Here is an 18,069-nt window from a genome sequence, read left to right on the forward strand (position 1 = left end):
AGGGGTGATTACCACGGTCTCAGTCCCTTTAGAAATTTAAGTTTGGGCCACAACAGGGCCAGATTCATGGGCATTTGACCTGGGCAGTCCCACAGGTCAAATGAAGAGCCCCATACTTAAAAGAACCTCATGCTTGGTCTATTGCTCTGCTGTCACTGTTTTGAAATTCTTAGTAATTTTTGAACAAGGAGTCCTACATTTCATTTTGCACTGAACACAGAAAACTATATAGCTAATCCTGGGTCATAAAGCCAGGTAAGCTACCAAATCCTGTGGTAATAATTAAGGGTAGGAGGAAATTAGTATAGGTGTTTGAGGAGGGAGAGGATGAGTATTAATGGTACCCTGAACCTACCTGCAGCAATGGTGTCTGTACCTCTTCCCACTAACCTCTCATAAGTTTCTCCTCAGAAACACGGACAAGGACTACGGAAGAGGGACTTCCCTGGTGGCACAGTGGTTAAGAATCCGCCAGCCAATGCAGGGTACACGGGTTTGAGCCCTGGTCCGGAAAGATCCCACATGCCGCGGAGCAACTAAGCCCGTGTGCCACAACTACTGAGCCTGCACTCTAGAGCCCGTGAGCGACAGCTACTGAGCCCTCATGCCTCAACTACTGAAGCCCGCGTGCCTAGAATCTGTGCTCCACAACAAGAGAAGCCACTGCAATGAGAAGCCCGCTCATCACAATGAAGAGCAGCCCCCACTCGCCGCATCTAGAGAAAGCCTACACACAGCAACAAAGACTGGACATGGCCAAAAATTTTTTTAAAAATTAAATAAAAAAATGATTCTGGTTCAAAAGAAAAATGCATATACAAAGCTTAAAAAAAAAATGATGGGGCTTCCCTGGTGGCGCAGTGGTTGGGAGTCTGCCTGCTAATGCAGGGGACACGGGTTCGAGCCCTGGTCTGGGAAGATCCCACATGCCGCGGAGCAACTGGGCCCGTGAGCCATGGCCGCTGAGCCTGCGCGTCTGGAGTCTGTGCTCCGCAACAAGAGAGGCCGCGATAGTGAGAGGCCCACGCACCGCGATGAAGAGTGGCCCCCGCTCGCCACAATTAGAGAAAGTCCTTGCATAGAAACGAAGACCCAACACAGCCAAAAAAAATAAATTAATTAATTTTAAAAAAAGAAAAAAAAAAATGATGAAGGAGCTGTTTTCCAAACCTCATGCACAGAGAAGAGAATCTGTATGAAGCAAGGGATGGATGGGAGGTGTCTTGCTTACATCTCTATTCAAGGAAGACTTCTGCAGGAAGGATAGCTGGTTGACAGCCTCCAGCTGCCCCAAGATTGGCCAATGTGTTCTTGCCAGACTGCTTCCCCAGTGACTAAGCACTATGACGTACTAGAATCACTATATTCCTGCCCACCCCTAGATTCCTAGAATCCCTGTAATGGTAGACTTTGCTTAGGGAGTCTGATTACCTAGTCAGTTAGCTAGCATCCTCTCTGTCTCTCTCTTTCAAATATATATATAATCGTTATTGGGATCATGGGTAAATTTTTGTTTCTTTCACCCTGCTTTGCTTATGTGTATATTTTTTTTTCTGCAAATACATGTGCTACTTCAAGGACTTATAATATTGTTGGAAATCATCAAGAATAACACATTTTGTGATCTGTTTGAAAGGAATAAATGATTTCACCCACCTACATTTACTGACTACTCATGAAATGCAAAGCTTCACCTTACTTTACCCTATCATCAGAGAAATGATTCCAGTTTTGGTACAAAAGGATACTTCCAAGTATCCTTTCTGCAAGATTGTAGAAAAGCAATCTCATGTATATTACATGATAGCTTTTACATGAATTACTGCTGCTGCAAATCAGTGGGCAATATATGTGGACAAATACTCAATGTTTTAATGTTTTTTTAAGTATAGGTTGCACTTTTGCATTTCATGGTGCCTTTTAGAATTAACTATATCTTTTTTATTTTTTCTTTAATGTCACGAACTGTTTTGAAATATTCAAACACATGAGAAAAAGGCTTATTGAAGTAAATATTCTGCAATTAGTATTTCTCATGCCACTTATACCATGATTACATGAAATGTAAAATCACTGCTTTTGAGTATTAGGAAAAAAATAGAAGGAATCATAATTATAGGCAAGTTTTATTAGGAAATGTTTAGGTTAACTCTGAAATTCAAGTATAAATAAGATTTTTTTAAATCTCAGTTTATAGTTATCACAAGTATGTGTGATAAGTTAAGTTTTGCTAACCAGTAAATTGGGGTGGTCCTTGAATCTTCCTTTGGCAGTTCCTCCCCTTCATTTCAAATCAATCAGAAAGTCTTACAGACTCTACGTCCTAAACCTTTCTTGAAGCCCTCTCCTCCACCCTATTTCTGCTGGCATTGGGCTCATGCTCATTTTTTCTTCGTTTGAGTGCCCACATTCTGGCCTCCCTTCTGACTCTCCACATTGTTGCCAGTGTGATTGTTCTGAAATGGAAATATGGTCATTCCTCTGCAATTCACATCTGTCATTGAGTTCCCAGAGCCTAGCTTGTTGGCAATACTTGTTGGCAATATATTTGAGAACTTTTTTGATCTTACTCCTGCTTGCTTCTCAGACTCATCCCTGTCTGCCTACAAAACCTCTCTGCTCTGGCTCTGAACTCCCTGTCATCATTCAAAAGTTCCATGAGTTTTCACAGCCCTGCAAGCTGCATCTTCTGTTGCCACTGCCTGGAGTATATTCCCCTCAGCCCAATCCTGAAAAATATAACTCATTTCTCTTTTTTCACCTATATTTTTTCTTAAGTTCATGATTAACATTGCCATTTTAAAAAACACCAATGCAAAAAATTTAATTTGCACACCATAAAATAATTTAATATTTCTGTATAAAGTATTCTTTTATTTCCCATTTCAGAATAACTAAGCCATAATATCACATGACAGTTTTTCTCAGCTGATTTCACTGATTTTCCCTCAGCAGATAAACAACTTACCTTGAGTTAAACACTTCCTCCTCTGCCTTTTGCTGCATGCCGAATAAAGCTCTAATAAACATCTTCAGGTATTGCATGTGGCAAACATTCTAACATGTCCAGGAAATTCTTAAAGCCAGAGACTCTCTTTGTTCGTTTCCATTCCCTAAATGTCTTGGATACTTGCTACATGGCAAGTACTCATGTAATATTTGTTTAGAGAATGAAAGATAGCAAATAATTGAGAACAAAACTTGACTTTTTAGTGTTATTTTGAAATTTTTTATCAAAATGACACAACATAACTATTCAGTTATACATTTATCCTTGGTCATGTTCTTGCTTAAATCGTGTAACTATTAACATACAGTTCACTCCAACAGCATTTTTATGTTCCTACGGATTAGGTATTTTGTTGTTTGCTTGGGAAACTCAGATAAATACAACACTGACTCTTTATTCAATGTTTTATTATAAGTGAGTGATGAAATAATAGTTGGTACTATTCACTGTACCTTGTGCCACCTACTATTTAATCACCTAATAAGATACTTCGAGGTGAAATTTAATCATCAGCAGTCTTATTTTGTATATGTGTGTAAAATAATTTAAATGCATTCAAAATATGCATTGTGTTGTGGCAATATAGGTAAATTTATGTATAAAAATCATTGGATATAATGGTTATTCAATTAATATTTTGGATTGATTGAATATATCACTAATATGAATGAGTAATTCATACTACTATAATCCTTTCATTTCAGTTGAGCTCTCTATATTTTCTTCTTTTTTGAAGAGAATGGCACTTCAGTATAATCACAAAGAGTGAATAGATGGGACTGCATAGTCTCAATCAACCTACTTTTTACATGCAAAAAATTGAAAAACACATAATTATAAATTTCCTATATTTCACAGTAAACATTATTGTTCAAACCTTAGAGTTACAACAATATAAAATGTTAGTAAAATCAATGTTTTGTTGAAATTATAGTAATTCATGCAAGATTTTTTAGAAATTGACACTAGTGAAAACTCTGAAGTAGTGTAGTTTTTTGGCATTTATTTTTCAAACTTCCAATTGGAAACTCAATCACAAAGGCCCATCCACAGAGCCACACACTATCTACCCTGATTGCATCTCATGATCCTTACTTCCCTGCCTCCACTCAAACACTGAGTTCTTAGTAGTAATTTTTCAGGGTTTTGATCTCTGATCTGTGCCTTATAATTTGATGAAAGTAATTTTTGAAAGGTTAATATGTCAGGACATTTTTTGCAAATGTCCTAAACAGGTTCTCTTGTATTACTATGATTATTAGTTTCATAATGTTGCCATAACAAATTGCCACAAATTCAGAGACTTAACACAGGCATTATCTCACAGTGCCTTCACAGTCTGAAGTCTAGCTTCCTTGGGTCTCAGAAGGCTAAAATCAACGTGTCTACATGGCTGTGTTCCTTTCTTGATGCTTTAAGGCAGAATCCACATCCTGGCTTGTGTGAGTGATTGGTAGGATTCACTTCCTTGTGGTTGTAGGGCTAAGGTGCCTGTTTTCTTGCTGGTATTACCAGTTGGCTAGACATCAGGGATCTTTCTCAGCTTCTAGAGGCTGCTAGCCTTCCTTGGCTCCTGGCCCCATTCCTCCATCTTCAAACCAACAAGAGTGGGTCAAGTCCCTTAAGCTTCATCTCTTTGACTGATGATTCTGTCTTCCTCTTTAGCTTTTAAGGGCTCATATGAGTACATTAAGTCCACTCAGGTAATCCAGGATAACCTTCCTAATATAAAGCAATTGATTAGTAACCTTAATTCCATGTGAAAGACTCTTCTCAGCAGTACCCGTATCAGTGCTTTACTGAACAGCTAGGAAACAAAAAATCTTGGGGAGATATTTTTACAATTCTGTCAACCACTTCATGTAATGATTTTTTTTTCTTCTGGAAAGCATATTGAATAAGTTAACTAAGTAAATATTGAGCATTTTTTTAGCACTTTATCCTATGATGGTTTTCTTTTTCAAAGAAAGAGTACAAACAAGGGAGAAAAACATAAAAGAACATTCTTCATTCTAAGTCTCTCTCTCTCTCTCATTCTCTCTCAACCTCCTCTTCTCTCTTAGTTGTTTTGTTGCTGTTATAAGTTTTTCTTAAACATGCAGCTTCTGACCAATGCCATTGAAGCCCCAGGTACATTCTATCTTCCTGCTTCGCCATTTTTAGCATGTGGATTCCATTCTCCCATTCATAGTATGGTTGATAATCTTCTAACAACCTGCCATTATTCCAAGCATAAATAAGAAGAAAGGGTGGAAAAAACATAAAGTGCCTAAGGGCAAAAGCATAACTGCCTGCCTATGGAGCCTCACCATTCTTCAAAACATTCCCAAAAGCTCAACTCAGTGACTTGTTTCCATCTAATTGTTGGAACCATGCTACATTGCTTTCCTTAGATGAAAGAAGACTAGGAAAACAGTGGGGCTGAATAGATTGGGTTGATGAACACCATTGTATCTGACACACTATCATCAGACAGAAGATAGCATGGTTTATATTTGAATATTTCTTGTCTAACATTGAACAGAGAAAATAAGGAAATTTGTGCTCATCTGACTGAACTGTGCCTTGCTGTCCTGAAATTAATTTTATGTGGATTGAAGAAATCAATAATCACTAAATTTCAGAATGGAATTTCAATTTTCATTTAGTAAATCCTAAACCATATGTAATATTTGTTTAAATTGTTAATCTTTCTCAAAAAATATTGAAGTTTTTAATGTTAACTTTATGGGATTAAGCCAAAGATATCAAGAGTGTTAGAAATTCCATGCCCTATATATTGTGAAGTGTGGAATGGTATGAATATATGATCTTTTGTCTTATCACAAATTATAATAAATAAGCTTTTAACTTGACTATCTGTTAAGTTCTGTAGCTTTTCTAAAATTAGGATTCAGTTAAATTTGAGCTAATATATTCTAATCCATGTAAAATTTACATATCTGGTTTTGTGACTTTTTGTGACTATCCTTCAAATCAGCATTTCTATAGCAGAGCCTATCTACCAGAAACAACAAAATTTAAGGCATGTTATTTTGTACTTTCAGTGATATTAGTCCTTGCACTTAAAAAAACTCCATATCAATATACGTTAACGGGAAGACTTTGTAATGTAACAAAAAAATCAACAATGTGTTTTTACTTCACTGTTCTCTTGTCTGGGTGGCATAGTGTAGATGATGGGTAATAAAAAAAAAAATGAGATTCAAAGCAATTATTTTCCAAACTGCTGGCATTGAAAAAATTGTAGTCATTTGGAAACATTTAGGGCTCTGAACCAAATGAACTTACTATTATATAAAATGCAAGAATCAAAATACATAACAGTAATCCCTGAATTTCAAGGGCAAATCACTTAGCTATAATAATTTTAAGTCCTTGAGCATTTATTATAAAGCGTACTGACAATGTGAATATACACCTGGCTATATATCTCCCAATAACACATTGATTTTCAGCTATTTCAATAATGGTATAGATCTCAGCATAGGACTGTTCTATGATAGAAGCAATCATTCTAAGTAAGGTATGTATTTAAGGTTATGTCAAGTTGTGAGAAACTTACTAAGTACTTCTGTTTAAAAAGTTCCCTGTTTAATATGTTAAAACTTTGTTTACCATATTCCAAGGGTATTTTATTCCAAAGGTCTTTCATCATAAAATATTTTCAGTGTAACATTTACTATTATGTGACAATTCAAGCAGGTAATACATACTTAAGAATTTACAGTTTGTCAGAGTCAGATGTGAAGTTGTCTTTCTTAGAAAGTGACATCTAAGAGAAGACTAATGTTCCAAATAATACAATAGTACTGCTGTATACAGAAAAAAAACAAGTTCTTAAAACAACACACAACAAAACAAAATTGGTAGGATGCTAGAAGAGCAGATACTTGAAGAAGGATGATTGCAGGCTGGCAATGCCATGTGAAACAACACTGCACTGAAGAAACTGGAGGAGTCTGCATGCCCTGAAGGACTCTTTCTTCATGAACCCCATTGGCCTCTCACAGCAAAGGGTCTGAAAAATCAACTAAGAAGTGCCTATGGTGATACAGACTGGAGAGGGGAACACAGTCATGTGGGTGGGACAAGTATATGCATCCTGATGCTTCCTCTTTATTTCCACCACAAGACAAAAGCTTTAATCAGAAAGAACAGTGACACTACTGGCCTTAGGGTATATTAAGGCCAGTTTTAACGAGCTTATATGATAGGTGAAACAATCATTTGAGGGTAGAACCTGATTAATTAAAGGTATATTCATTAAAAATATAACAATGTATATTTTAAATTAGCAGAAAATTACTACAAACTTTATAAGAGATGTATAAGTAATAAGTCAATAGTGGAGGTAAAATGATATACTATATAATGTTTATTTAATGCAAAAGAAGGCAGAGCAAGAGTATATAATAAATTAAATAAATACAAAACAGCTAGCAATTTAGTAAAGTTTTTATCCAACGACATCCATAATCCCGTTACTTATGAATGGCTTAAATATAACTTTCTTAAGAATGCAATTGTCAGATTGGATCAGACAGCAAGATCCAATTCTACTGTGTCTATTAGAAATGCAGTTAATATATACTGATAAAGATAAGTTAAAAGTAAAAAGATGGAGAAAGATATGCCATGAAAATATCCCCCAAAACCTTGAATAGCTATGTTAATATCAGAAAAAGCCAGCTTCGGAACAAGGAATACTATCCAGAATAAAATGGGACAGTATATCATCATTAAGGGTCAATTCTCCAATAAGACATAATGACCATAAATACAAATATATATATATATATTACTGATAACAGAGCATCAAAATAAATGAGACAAAAATGGAAGTTAGTAAAACAAGTTGGCAGTTCTAAAATTATAATTGAGACATCAAAAATCCTTTCCCAGTAATTGATAGAACAAATAGGCAGAAAGACAGTAAGAGTATAGAAGATTTGAACACTATCAACCAAATAGTCTTAATTAACATTTATAGAACAATTCACCCAACAGTAGAATACACATTATTTTCAAAGACATATGAATATTCAACAAGATAGACCATATAATAAGCCAATAAAAATATCTCAAACAATTTAAAAGAGTAGAAATCGTAGCTACATTTTAATAGCATAATAGAATTTAGCTATAAGTCAAACAGGAATAAATCTAAAAAATTCTCAAATCTTTAGATATTAAACATCCCATTTCTAAATAACCCAGGGTTAAAGGGGAAGTCTAAAACCAATGAAAAAATAGTCTGTATGAAATACAGATAAAAATACAACACATCAAAATATGAGGGATACAGCTATAGCAGTGCTTTCAGGGTCATTTATAGTATTGAATACTTATATTAGGAAAGAAGAAATGACTCAGATCAATAATTTAATTTTTCATCTTAAGAATTTTTTTTTTTTTTTTTTTTTGTGGTACGCGGCCCTCTCACTGTTGTGGCCTCTCCCGTTGCGGAGCACAGGCTCTGGACGCGCAGGCTCAGTGGCCATGGGTCACGGGACCAGCCGCTCCGCAGCATGTGGGATCTTCCCGGACCAGGGCACGAACCCGTGTCCCCTGCATTAGCAGGCAGACTCTCAACCACTGCGCCACCAGGGAAGCCCCATCTTAAGAAATTTTTAAAGAAAAATAGAGCAAACTAAACCCAAAGCAAGTAGAAAGAAGTAATAAAGAATGGAGAAGAAATTAATGAAATTGAAAATAGAAAAATAAAAAAAAATCAATGCAAATAAAAGCATATTCTTTGAAAAGTTCAATAAAATTGACAAACTTCTAGTTACAGTGACCAAGAAAAAAGGGAGAAGAGCTTCCTATAAGAATGAAAAATTTCAATATCAAGAATGGAAAATAAAGGGACATAGTTACTGGCAACATCGGCTCTAAGAGGAGTCCCGTAGATAGCCTGTGACCTCAGTGTTATCACAGAGTTGGATTTCAGAGTGGTGGATTTGGAGCCCTTAGTCAAGTTCATTCCTGGTATTTGGAAGTAAGTGAAGAAAATTCTCAGTCACAACTGTGAAAACGTCGTTATAAAAATAAAAGGAATATGGGTTGTTCTAGACGACCAGAAAATTCAATATGCGATCTTTTATTAGATCTTGGATCAGAACTAAGAAATAAAAACAACTAGAAAAATATTCAGTGGCATATTTGGGGAAAATTGTTATATTGAACACATGACATAAATATTAAAGAACATTTTGTATATCAGGCTTAAATTTTCTGGATGTGATAATTACAATTAGATAAAATATCTTTTAAAAAAATGAAATACAAGCTAAAATATTTGTGTGAAGTATCAGAAACTTAGTTTTAAATAATTGATAAATATGTAATCAAAATGTGTATTGTTGTGAGTGTATGTTTAGGTAGACCGAGGGTGAGAGATAGAAGATATATAACAAATAATGAAACCTGGAAACTCTAGGTAAGGGATATAGGAATGCAAACTTCTAATTTTTGAAGGTCACATATTTTTATACTAAAATTTGGGTTAAAAATAACAACGGTTTACAGTACATTCTTATGGTTAGCAGTTTATAAAAAGCCAACCCACTTCACAGTTCTTATAATTATTTTTTGCTGTCATACTGCTCAAGTGCCTTAGCCATTATAAATCTGAACTCTTCACCTTCCACCTATACCTCATCCAAGTGACACATAAAATCTTTAGTGATTGTGCTCTTACATGGTGTTCTTATTGCTTTCAGTTGAGGGTAAAATTCAGTTCCGAAATTCTACCCTGAAGATTAGCATTCTAAGTACAAACTGGTAGCTTAGTCTTTCCAGAAAGCTGAACCTGAGGCAGAGGAGTTATGTTCATTTCTAGGGAGAAGTGAAAGACAAAGTGGCAAGGAGGAAGGGAGAGATGACACAAGTATAGATTATTGAACTGCCTACCACTAAGTAAGACAAATTACAGAATACCATGATCACTCTCAAAAATCCATACTAGCTTCATTTGGGGTCCTTCTATTGCAAGGGATAAATAGGACTGAATTTACCAACAAATTACTGAATCCTACTGTTCAAAGTTTATCCCTTGGGAGATTAACTCCCACATACTTTCAGGTTGTGCAAAGGAACGTGCCAAAAGAGGTCCTGTAACGGCTCAAACAAAGAAGTCGTCAGACAGGGAGTAAGAGGGGCACAGTATGGGCGTTTTGCAAAGCACTGTCAGCTTGTGCGTACGTGAAGATTTTTATGGTTCAGCCACAGCTTATGGTCACCCTGGGAACAGAAACAATAGACAGTGAGATGGAGAAGATTGGAAGGATGGAGTGTGCATGTGTGTGTGTGGTGGTGTGGGTCGTGGAGGGAGGGGCTGTGGGTGGTGGAGGCTAGACTTATGGAGTCCTTTGTAACATAGAATAGCAGAAGGGGTGACTTGTCATTTCCAAGATTAGGCTGTAAAAAGACTGGCTTCCATTTTGGCTGCTTTCTCTCATGCTTTCTTGGATTTGATCACCATGTTAGGCCACCTTGTCGAGCAGCCCTGTAGGAGGCTCATGTGTCGAGGGACAGAGACTTGCCAACAACCACATGAATGGACTTGTAACTGGATTTATCCCTCCTCACTTTGAGTCTATAGGTGTGACCAGAGCCCCAGGTGGCCTACAGACTATAATTTCAGTATTGATGTTAAACAAAGGCACTTAACTAAGTCACACTCTGATCCCTGACTCCCAAAAACTGTTAGAAAATACATTTTTATTGTTAGAAACCATTAAAATTAGGTAATTTCTTACACAGCAGTAGATAATACACTCTCCTATCTCATTCCCCTTTGTGGTCTCTGCCTCAGTCACCAGGCCCTAGGCTCTCCATTGTGCCCTGTTTTCCCTCATGCCTGGAGCTTCAAATAGTGCCACCCATGTAAAATAATATTCCGTAACACTTCTAGTTAACTGCAGCATTTCTCTAAAATCTGAACTGCTAATCACATGCCCCGTGGCATACATTAAAAGCTTTCTGTATTTTCTTGGGCTTCCCTGGTGGCGCAGTGGTTAAGAGTCTGCCTGCCAATACAGGGGACACGGGTTTGAGCCCTGGTTCGGGAAGATCCCACATGCGGAGCAAATAAACCTGTGGACCACAACTACTGAGCCTGCGTTCTAGAGCCCGCAAGCCACAACTACTGAAGCCCGCGTTCCTAGAGCCAGTGCTCCACAACAAGAGAAGCCGCTGCAATGAGAAGACCTCGCACCGCAACAAAGAGTAGTCCCCGCTCGCCACAACTACAGAAAGCCTGCGTGCAACTAGAGAAAGCCTGTGTGCAGCAACGAATACCCAATGCAGCCAAAACTAAATAAATAAAATAATAAATTTATTGAAAAAAAAACTTTCTGTATTTTCTTAATGGAACCTATCCAATTTGGAATTATATTTCTGTATGATTATTTGGCAAATGCCTGAGATTACCAGTAAATTGTAAGTTTAATGAGGCAAGGTTTTGCTTTTTGTTTTTTTCACTCCAACACTCAATGCAGTGCTTGACACAGTTCTTGATTAATATGCATTTTTTCAATTATCATATGATTATATGAGAGGCATAAGTGGTATAAAATTTTAACAATTTACAGATACATTACCTAGAAAATTTTAGTAATGTAACAAAAAATTAAAATAAGCAATGTGTTAAATTGGTGATCTAATCATCTACCAAAATTACTTCTCCTAATAAAAATTGATAAGAAACACCATAGAAAGAAAAAAAAAAACTCTGTTACAATAGAACAAAAATTTACATATTTAGAAATAACTCATTCAATACATTTTAGAAATTCAATAGATAAAATAGTGAAGCATTATGGAGAGTCTTCAAAAAAGATATGACTAATGGAAGTAAATACCTTGTTCTTGTATGGGAAGAATCAACATCAGAAAGGTGTCTTTCTATTAGTCATGTGATACATTAACATGGTACATAGTAATTATATAAATATATGTTGTTTTCAACTTGCACTATTAAAATTATGATTTTAAATAGAAGTGCCTAGCAGGGAGGATTATGGGAGAAGTCTCTGCTGTGAGAGAGTGCTGATGCTTGCTACTTACAGGACATAGACAAATAGCTTCTCTTTTCTTAGACTAAATTCTTTATCAGAAGTATAAACTTAATTTGTAGGAACTCAGATTTTTATAAGGATTGGTAGAAACCATTAAAAGAAAGTTCATAGCAGACTGAGAACTATAAAGCTATTAACTTGTTTGCTCTTGTAATTGTAATTATTACTATTACTCTCATAGTTAGCATTGCTGCAGCATTATCAAATCTGATTAACTATTTCTGTTGAGCTCTTTTATTGAGTGGTAAAATGAGTACATACTCTCTTGGAACAGTGTCTCTCATTAGAATTACCTGGGGATTCTTGTTAGGAATTTAGTTTCTTGTGAATCTCATTAGGATATTTGGAAATGAGGACCAGGAATGCACACTTTAAAAAGAAACCGAGGGCTTCCCTGGTGGCGCAGTGGTTGAGAGCCCGCCTGCCGATGCAGGGGACACAGGTTCGTGCCCCGGTCCAGGAAGATCCCACATGCCGCGGAGCGGCTGGGCCCGTGAGCCATGACCGCCGAGCCTGCGCGTCCAGAGCCTGTGCTCCGCAACGGGAGAGGCCACAACAGTGAGAGGCCCGTGTACCGCAAAAAAAGAACAAAAACAAAAAAAGAAACTGAAGTGATTTTCCACCCACACTCAAGTTATGATTTGTAAAATTCACTGTATTACCTTTTGAATTAAAGCTACATTCTCTGTGGGATTTCTATTCTACACCCAATTTAAATCTAGGATATGTCTATTTCTAATTATTTCAAACCAATTAACTTTCCTTATTTAGTAATAAAATACACATTTACTTTATTAGTGTATTTTTTTCTTGCTTAATTTTTAAAAACACTTTTAATGTGGATGTATTAATCATACCTTTCATTTTAATTAATGATAAACTGGATTCCAGAAAACTGTATGTAATTTTATTAAAATTAATCATAATGAAGTTAAAATAATCACATTTAAGAATGTGCATTTCCTTCTAATAGGGATTAGATTTCAACTGCTGTTTATATGTCCATGTATAACTCATAGAACCGTACTCTGTATTAAACTCTGATTGGTATTAACTGTTTTTTCTGTTCCCTCACTGTGATAATATTACCTAAAAAAAAAGAGAGACTTGGGGTTTCAAAATGGCTGACTAAGGGCATGTTTTAATCTCTTCTTCCTTCAGAAATCCCATTGAGATTATAGAAATCACAAATTATAGTAAATAAACAGTTAAAGACTTGGAGGTCCTAAAAAACCAAGAGAAGTCCCTAGTAAATCAATTATTCAGTTATTTCTGAAGGATACAGAGCCAATAAGATCAGATTGCCTTGAGAGGATAAACCTAATCTGAAACGTCCACAACCCAATATAAGCAAAATTAAGACACTTCAAAATAATGTGATTTCAAACGTCCTTAAATGCATCAGGTCAAGAAATATATGGGAAACTAGAGAAGACTGTCTTGTAGCCAGGTATGAAAGCTGTTAATTCTGTGCCAGTTACCTCTTAACATTTTCTGTATCTAGACGATTGTCCCAGAATACCTCTCCAAAGAGCTCAAGTATGGCAGGTTCCCAGAGTGTTGAAGCTGGAAGGAGAAGCTGAGAGGTGTGCTGAGGAAAACTTCTGGTCATCACCATAGAAAAGGCTATTTCTTCCTGTTCAACAGAAAAACCAGACCAGACTCAAGTTCATAATTACAATCACAGCTAGAAATCACATAAAGTAAAAGTGCATCTGCTGTTTGGAAAAGAAAAATATTTAGTGTTGTGCTGAGTGAATAAAAAGAAGCCACTTAAACAACTACTATTGATCAATGCTAACTACTGTTATAAATTTACACAGAAAAATCCATAATGACCAAATATCTGAGGGGAACATAGAAGAGGAACACTGGCTGGAGCTAATGAAAGAACTATCTATTAAGGAAAGAAATTAATGGAAAAATAAACACAAATAACTTAATAAATATGCTTAGTAATGTTTGAGAAGATAGCATTCCTGCAAAATATGAATATGAAACTTTTCTTTAAGGGAGCTTAGGAATTTAAAATAAATGCATATGCAACCTCAGTAACATATATCCTACTAAGGGATAGAGAGAATATAAGAGAAAAAGGTATTTAGATAAATAAATAGTACAACATATCACTGAATTAAAAACAATCTCCCAAAACCCTGTTAAGATTGATGATGCTTTCATCTGAAACATTCAGACAAAATTAATGAACAAACAAAATAATAATAAATTGCTACAAACTCCTAGAGAAAAGGAATATTTACACTTTAAAACAGTCACATTTTTTTTATTATCTGATGAGGTAATAAAACATGTATTGAGAGATGACCCCATTCTCCAAAACAATATAGCGACGTGTGCAAGTGTGGTCAAAAAAAAGATATTGCAAAAACAACTCTGTAACTAATTATGCAAGTATAAAAAAACAAATATACTGAAGAAATATAAAAATTAAAAAATAAAGTACATACATATTTTTTTCAGAAAAAGAAAATTAATCACATAGAAAAGGTCAGTAAAACTGATAATAAATTTATATATAAAAAAACTATATATGTATGTACATATATATGTAAATAGCAAAACACAGCTTATGCTAAATTGTGATAGATAATTTTATGTGTCAACTTGCTTGACTGGGCTGAGGGATGCCCAGATACCTTGTGAAACATTATTTCTGGGTATGTCTGTGAGGGTGTTTCTGGAAGAGATTAGCATCTGAATCAGTAGACTGAGTCAATAAGATGGCCCTCACCAATGGAGGGGGGCATCACGCAATCCACTGAGGGCCTGAATAGAACAAGAAGGCAGAGGAAGGGTGAATTTACTCTCTGTTGGAGCCAGGAGGTCCCTCTTCTGCCCTTAGATATCAATGATTTCGGTTCTCGGGCCTTCAGACTCAGACTGGGACCTACGCCATTGGCTCCCCTCCACTTAGCCTTTGGGTTTGAAGAGGAACTACGTCACCAGTGTTCTGGGCCTCCAGCAAGCCAACTGCAGATCGCAGAACTTCTCAGCCTCCATAATCACGTCACCTTCATAAAAAAATTCTCTCTGCATATCTTTATATCTGCTGCAGGCTCTGTTTTTCTGGAGAAAAATGACTAAAACATAAATACTTTTTGACAACACTAGTTTGGAATGTAATGCAATTTAAGTACTAAATATTTGTATTGCAAAATAATACAAGTTCAATGCAATCACAGAAATAAAACATTTTCTAGCTCCTTCAAGCAATGAGTTTTTTTTTAATGTATAACTTATTACATCTTTCCTCATGAATTTAAAAAGATACTGAAACCCAGCAGGACCCTATGGGGCTCCTGGGCACAAAAGCCTTTCTGTATCCCCTTCTCTGAGTTCCAAAGGCCAGGTTCAAACAGTTGCTAATCAGGAGAGGGGGGCCGATGCAGAGACAAGGGAGGAGCAGTCTAGAAGCAATAGTACAGCCTTGAGGGCAGGGTCCTGGTCCCCCCCCACCCCCACCCCCCGCAAAGGATATTCATAACAATATCTTTGAGCTCTTCTGCAGAACTAAAATCCTTACCAAATGGAAGATGTTAACTACTTCATGAAGCACTCTTCATTCCAGATAAGGTAACAGTTTGCCCATCACCACCTGATGCCAGATGATATTTGGATTGAAGGAATGCACAGCCCGATCCTTATCAGCAACCCTGCCCCCTTGACTATAAGACTCTTCACAACCCCCCCTCCCTTTTTGGACACACAGTTTTGCGGACATTATACCGCTGTGTCCCCCTTTGCCTGGCAAAGTAATAAAGCTATTCTTTTCTACTTCACCCAAAACTCTGTCTCTGAGATTCAATTCGGTGTCAGGGTACAGAGGCTGGATTCGGCTTCAATACCACGCACCCATACAAAAACATACATACACACAAACACATATGTAGATGTGTTTGCTGTTTACTTCTATAAAGAATGGAAGCAAACTATGCACATTACTCTGAAACCCACATTTCCCACTTAAACATCAATCAAGATATCATGTGAGGACAGACATACAAGTCACATATAAAAACGGTAATATTTCTGTATTTATATGTACTATCATTTATTCAGCATTTTTACCATTTAAGAACGTTCATGTTGTTTGCTGTTTTTGTTTGTATATATAAAAACTTATAAACAAGAAGAGATATTTTAGATGGCAGGACCAACCCTTGGGTTTAGAGGTAAGGAGGGGAGAAGGATCAAGAAATTCCATGCAAAATGTATTGCTATGTTATAGGAGAAGTTATGCATAGTGATATTTTTGTTATTTGTTTGTTTTACCAGGGATATATACATAGATGTTTATGCTGCAGTTCAAGTTGTTTTACATTTAGATCCGGTCATTTCAGTTACCTGTGATGTCGAAAGCTCAGCTTCTCTGTACACCAGTGCTGAATCGAACCTCGGAGACAGAGCTTTGGATGAGATAGAAGAGGATAGCTTTATAAATTTGCCAGGCAAAGGGGGACACAGGGGGCTTCTGCCTCAAAAAACTGTGTGTCCCCACCCAGGAGGATCTGATAAGGAGTTTTATAACAATGCTTCCCAAGGGTGGGGTTGCTGACAAGATTAGGGTGTGTGCAGGGTCTCAGTGGCGGGTCTCCTAATCTAGATGAGCTTCTCTGCTCCCTTTAATCTTGCCTCAAGTGGTTTTTTGGCTCCTCCTCCCTTGATTAGCAACTGTTTGAATCTGCCCTTTGGAACTCAGGGAAGGTCAAGGAGGCTGGAGTCTCGCCGACAAGAAATAGGGGACAAAAAAGAGACCTCCGTGCCTGGGAGCCTCAAAAGGGCCCTGCTCGGTTTCACATGTACCATTTATAAAGAGAGGATAGACATTTTTAAGTATTAGAGAAAAATAAGAACCATAAATATAATATACAAACTATTTCTAGAAAAGTTTTTAAATTGGAATACAAGAAAATGCAGAAACAAGAGAAAAAGCAAAAGAATTTCAATGAAAACCAGATATAAGATGAAGTATATTATGGATCATAATAATTGTGAATTGATATAAAGCTTGCATTAAAAGACAAATTTTCCTAGACTGACTACTTAAAATTCTATCACTATATTATTTATAGTAGACAAATCAAAACCAAAATTTAAGACATTTAAACGTATCTCCATTTATAGACCTGGAAATTTTAAGCAAGATTAAAACAAGATTTTCAATGTAAATCTCAGTCAAAATAGAATTTACGGTAAAAATGCTTTAAAAATCAAGGGGTTTGCTTTATATCAGTAAAAATTATGATAAACAAGAACAGAGAAACATCACAAGTGTGTAAAACTTGCACAATATAACACACACGTGAATGAGGGAAATACTCTAAAAAGTGGAATAAGAAATAGAAAATTCTAGCAGTTAAGACATACTTAAGAATTTACAATTTGTTAGAGTCAGATGTGACGCTGTCTTTCTTAGAAAATGACATCTAAGAGGTAACTAATGTTCCAAATAATGCAATAGTGTTACCGAGTCCAAGCTCGCTCTGCTCGCCGCACGGCAGGCCAATAAATCGGGACAGGAAGTGGTGAGGCAAGGAAGAGCGATTTCATTCAGAAAGCCGGCAGACCGAGAAGATGTTCCCAAAAAACCATCTTATCGGGGTCTGGATGCCAGTTTCTTTTACAGAACAGCGAGGGAGAGAAGGTGAAGAAGTAAAGTACAAAAGGCCATTTATTTTGCAAAATAGGAGGAGATGTGTTAATTTCTTCTTAACTGCAGCCATTCACAAGCGGGCAGGGTCAGATCGGCTCCCTGTGAGCTGAACAAAGGCAGTTTAGTTTAACATTCAGGCAGAGGGGGCAGTGTTCCTTGAGGCAGGCCATTATGTATGATATAATAAGAAAAGCAACGAAAAGCAAAGGTTAAATTCAAAGAAACAGATCTAACCTGGAGTCCAATTTAGCTCTTCACTGTTACAATAGTACTGTTACATACAGATAAAACAAGTTCTTAAA

General features: G+C 36.5%; 1 protein-coding gene and 1 long non-coding RNA gene across 6 annotated transcripts in view; one reads left to right on the plus strand and one right to left on the minus strand.

Moving 5' to 3' along the window:
- The window catches only part of LOC137201792 (uncharacterized), a 164,738-nt gene extending 158,873 nt beyond the window's left edge, over positions 1–5,865 (plus strand). For all 5 annotated transcript variants that reach the window (XR_010932345.1, XM_067696154.1, XM_067696161.1 and 2 more), the window contains one exon: positions 412–5,865. Coding sequence is in view for 3 of the 5 variants with exons in the window: in XM_067696154.1 (XP_067552255.1) it covers positions 412–540 (129 nt within the window). In the remaining 2 variants the exon portion in view is untranslated. The remainder of the gene's footprint in view (positions 1–411) is intronic.
- A 7,590-nt stretch (positions 5,866–13,455) lies between these two features.
- LOC137201794 (uncharacterized) lies at positions 13,456–17,846 on the minus strand. Its single transcript, XR_010932363.1, has 3 exons — positions 17,582–17,846; positions 16,459–16,520; positions 13,456–13,729 (listed from the first exon to the last, which is right to left on the minus strand). It is a non-coding gene; the product is annotated as an uncharacterized lncRNA (long non-coding RNA).
- Between the last annotated feature and the right edge of the window lie 223 nt (positions 17,847–18,069).

The sequence above is a fragment of the Pseudorca crassidens genome, chromosome 11 (genome assembly GCF_039906515.1).
Source record: "Pseudorca crassidens isolate mPseCra1 chromosome 11, mPseCra1.hap1, whole genome shotgun sequence".
Classification (NCBI taxonomy): Eukaryota; Metazoa; Chordata; class Mammalia; order Artiodactyla; family Delphinidae; genus Pseudorca; species Pseudorca crassidens.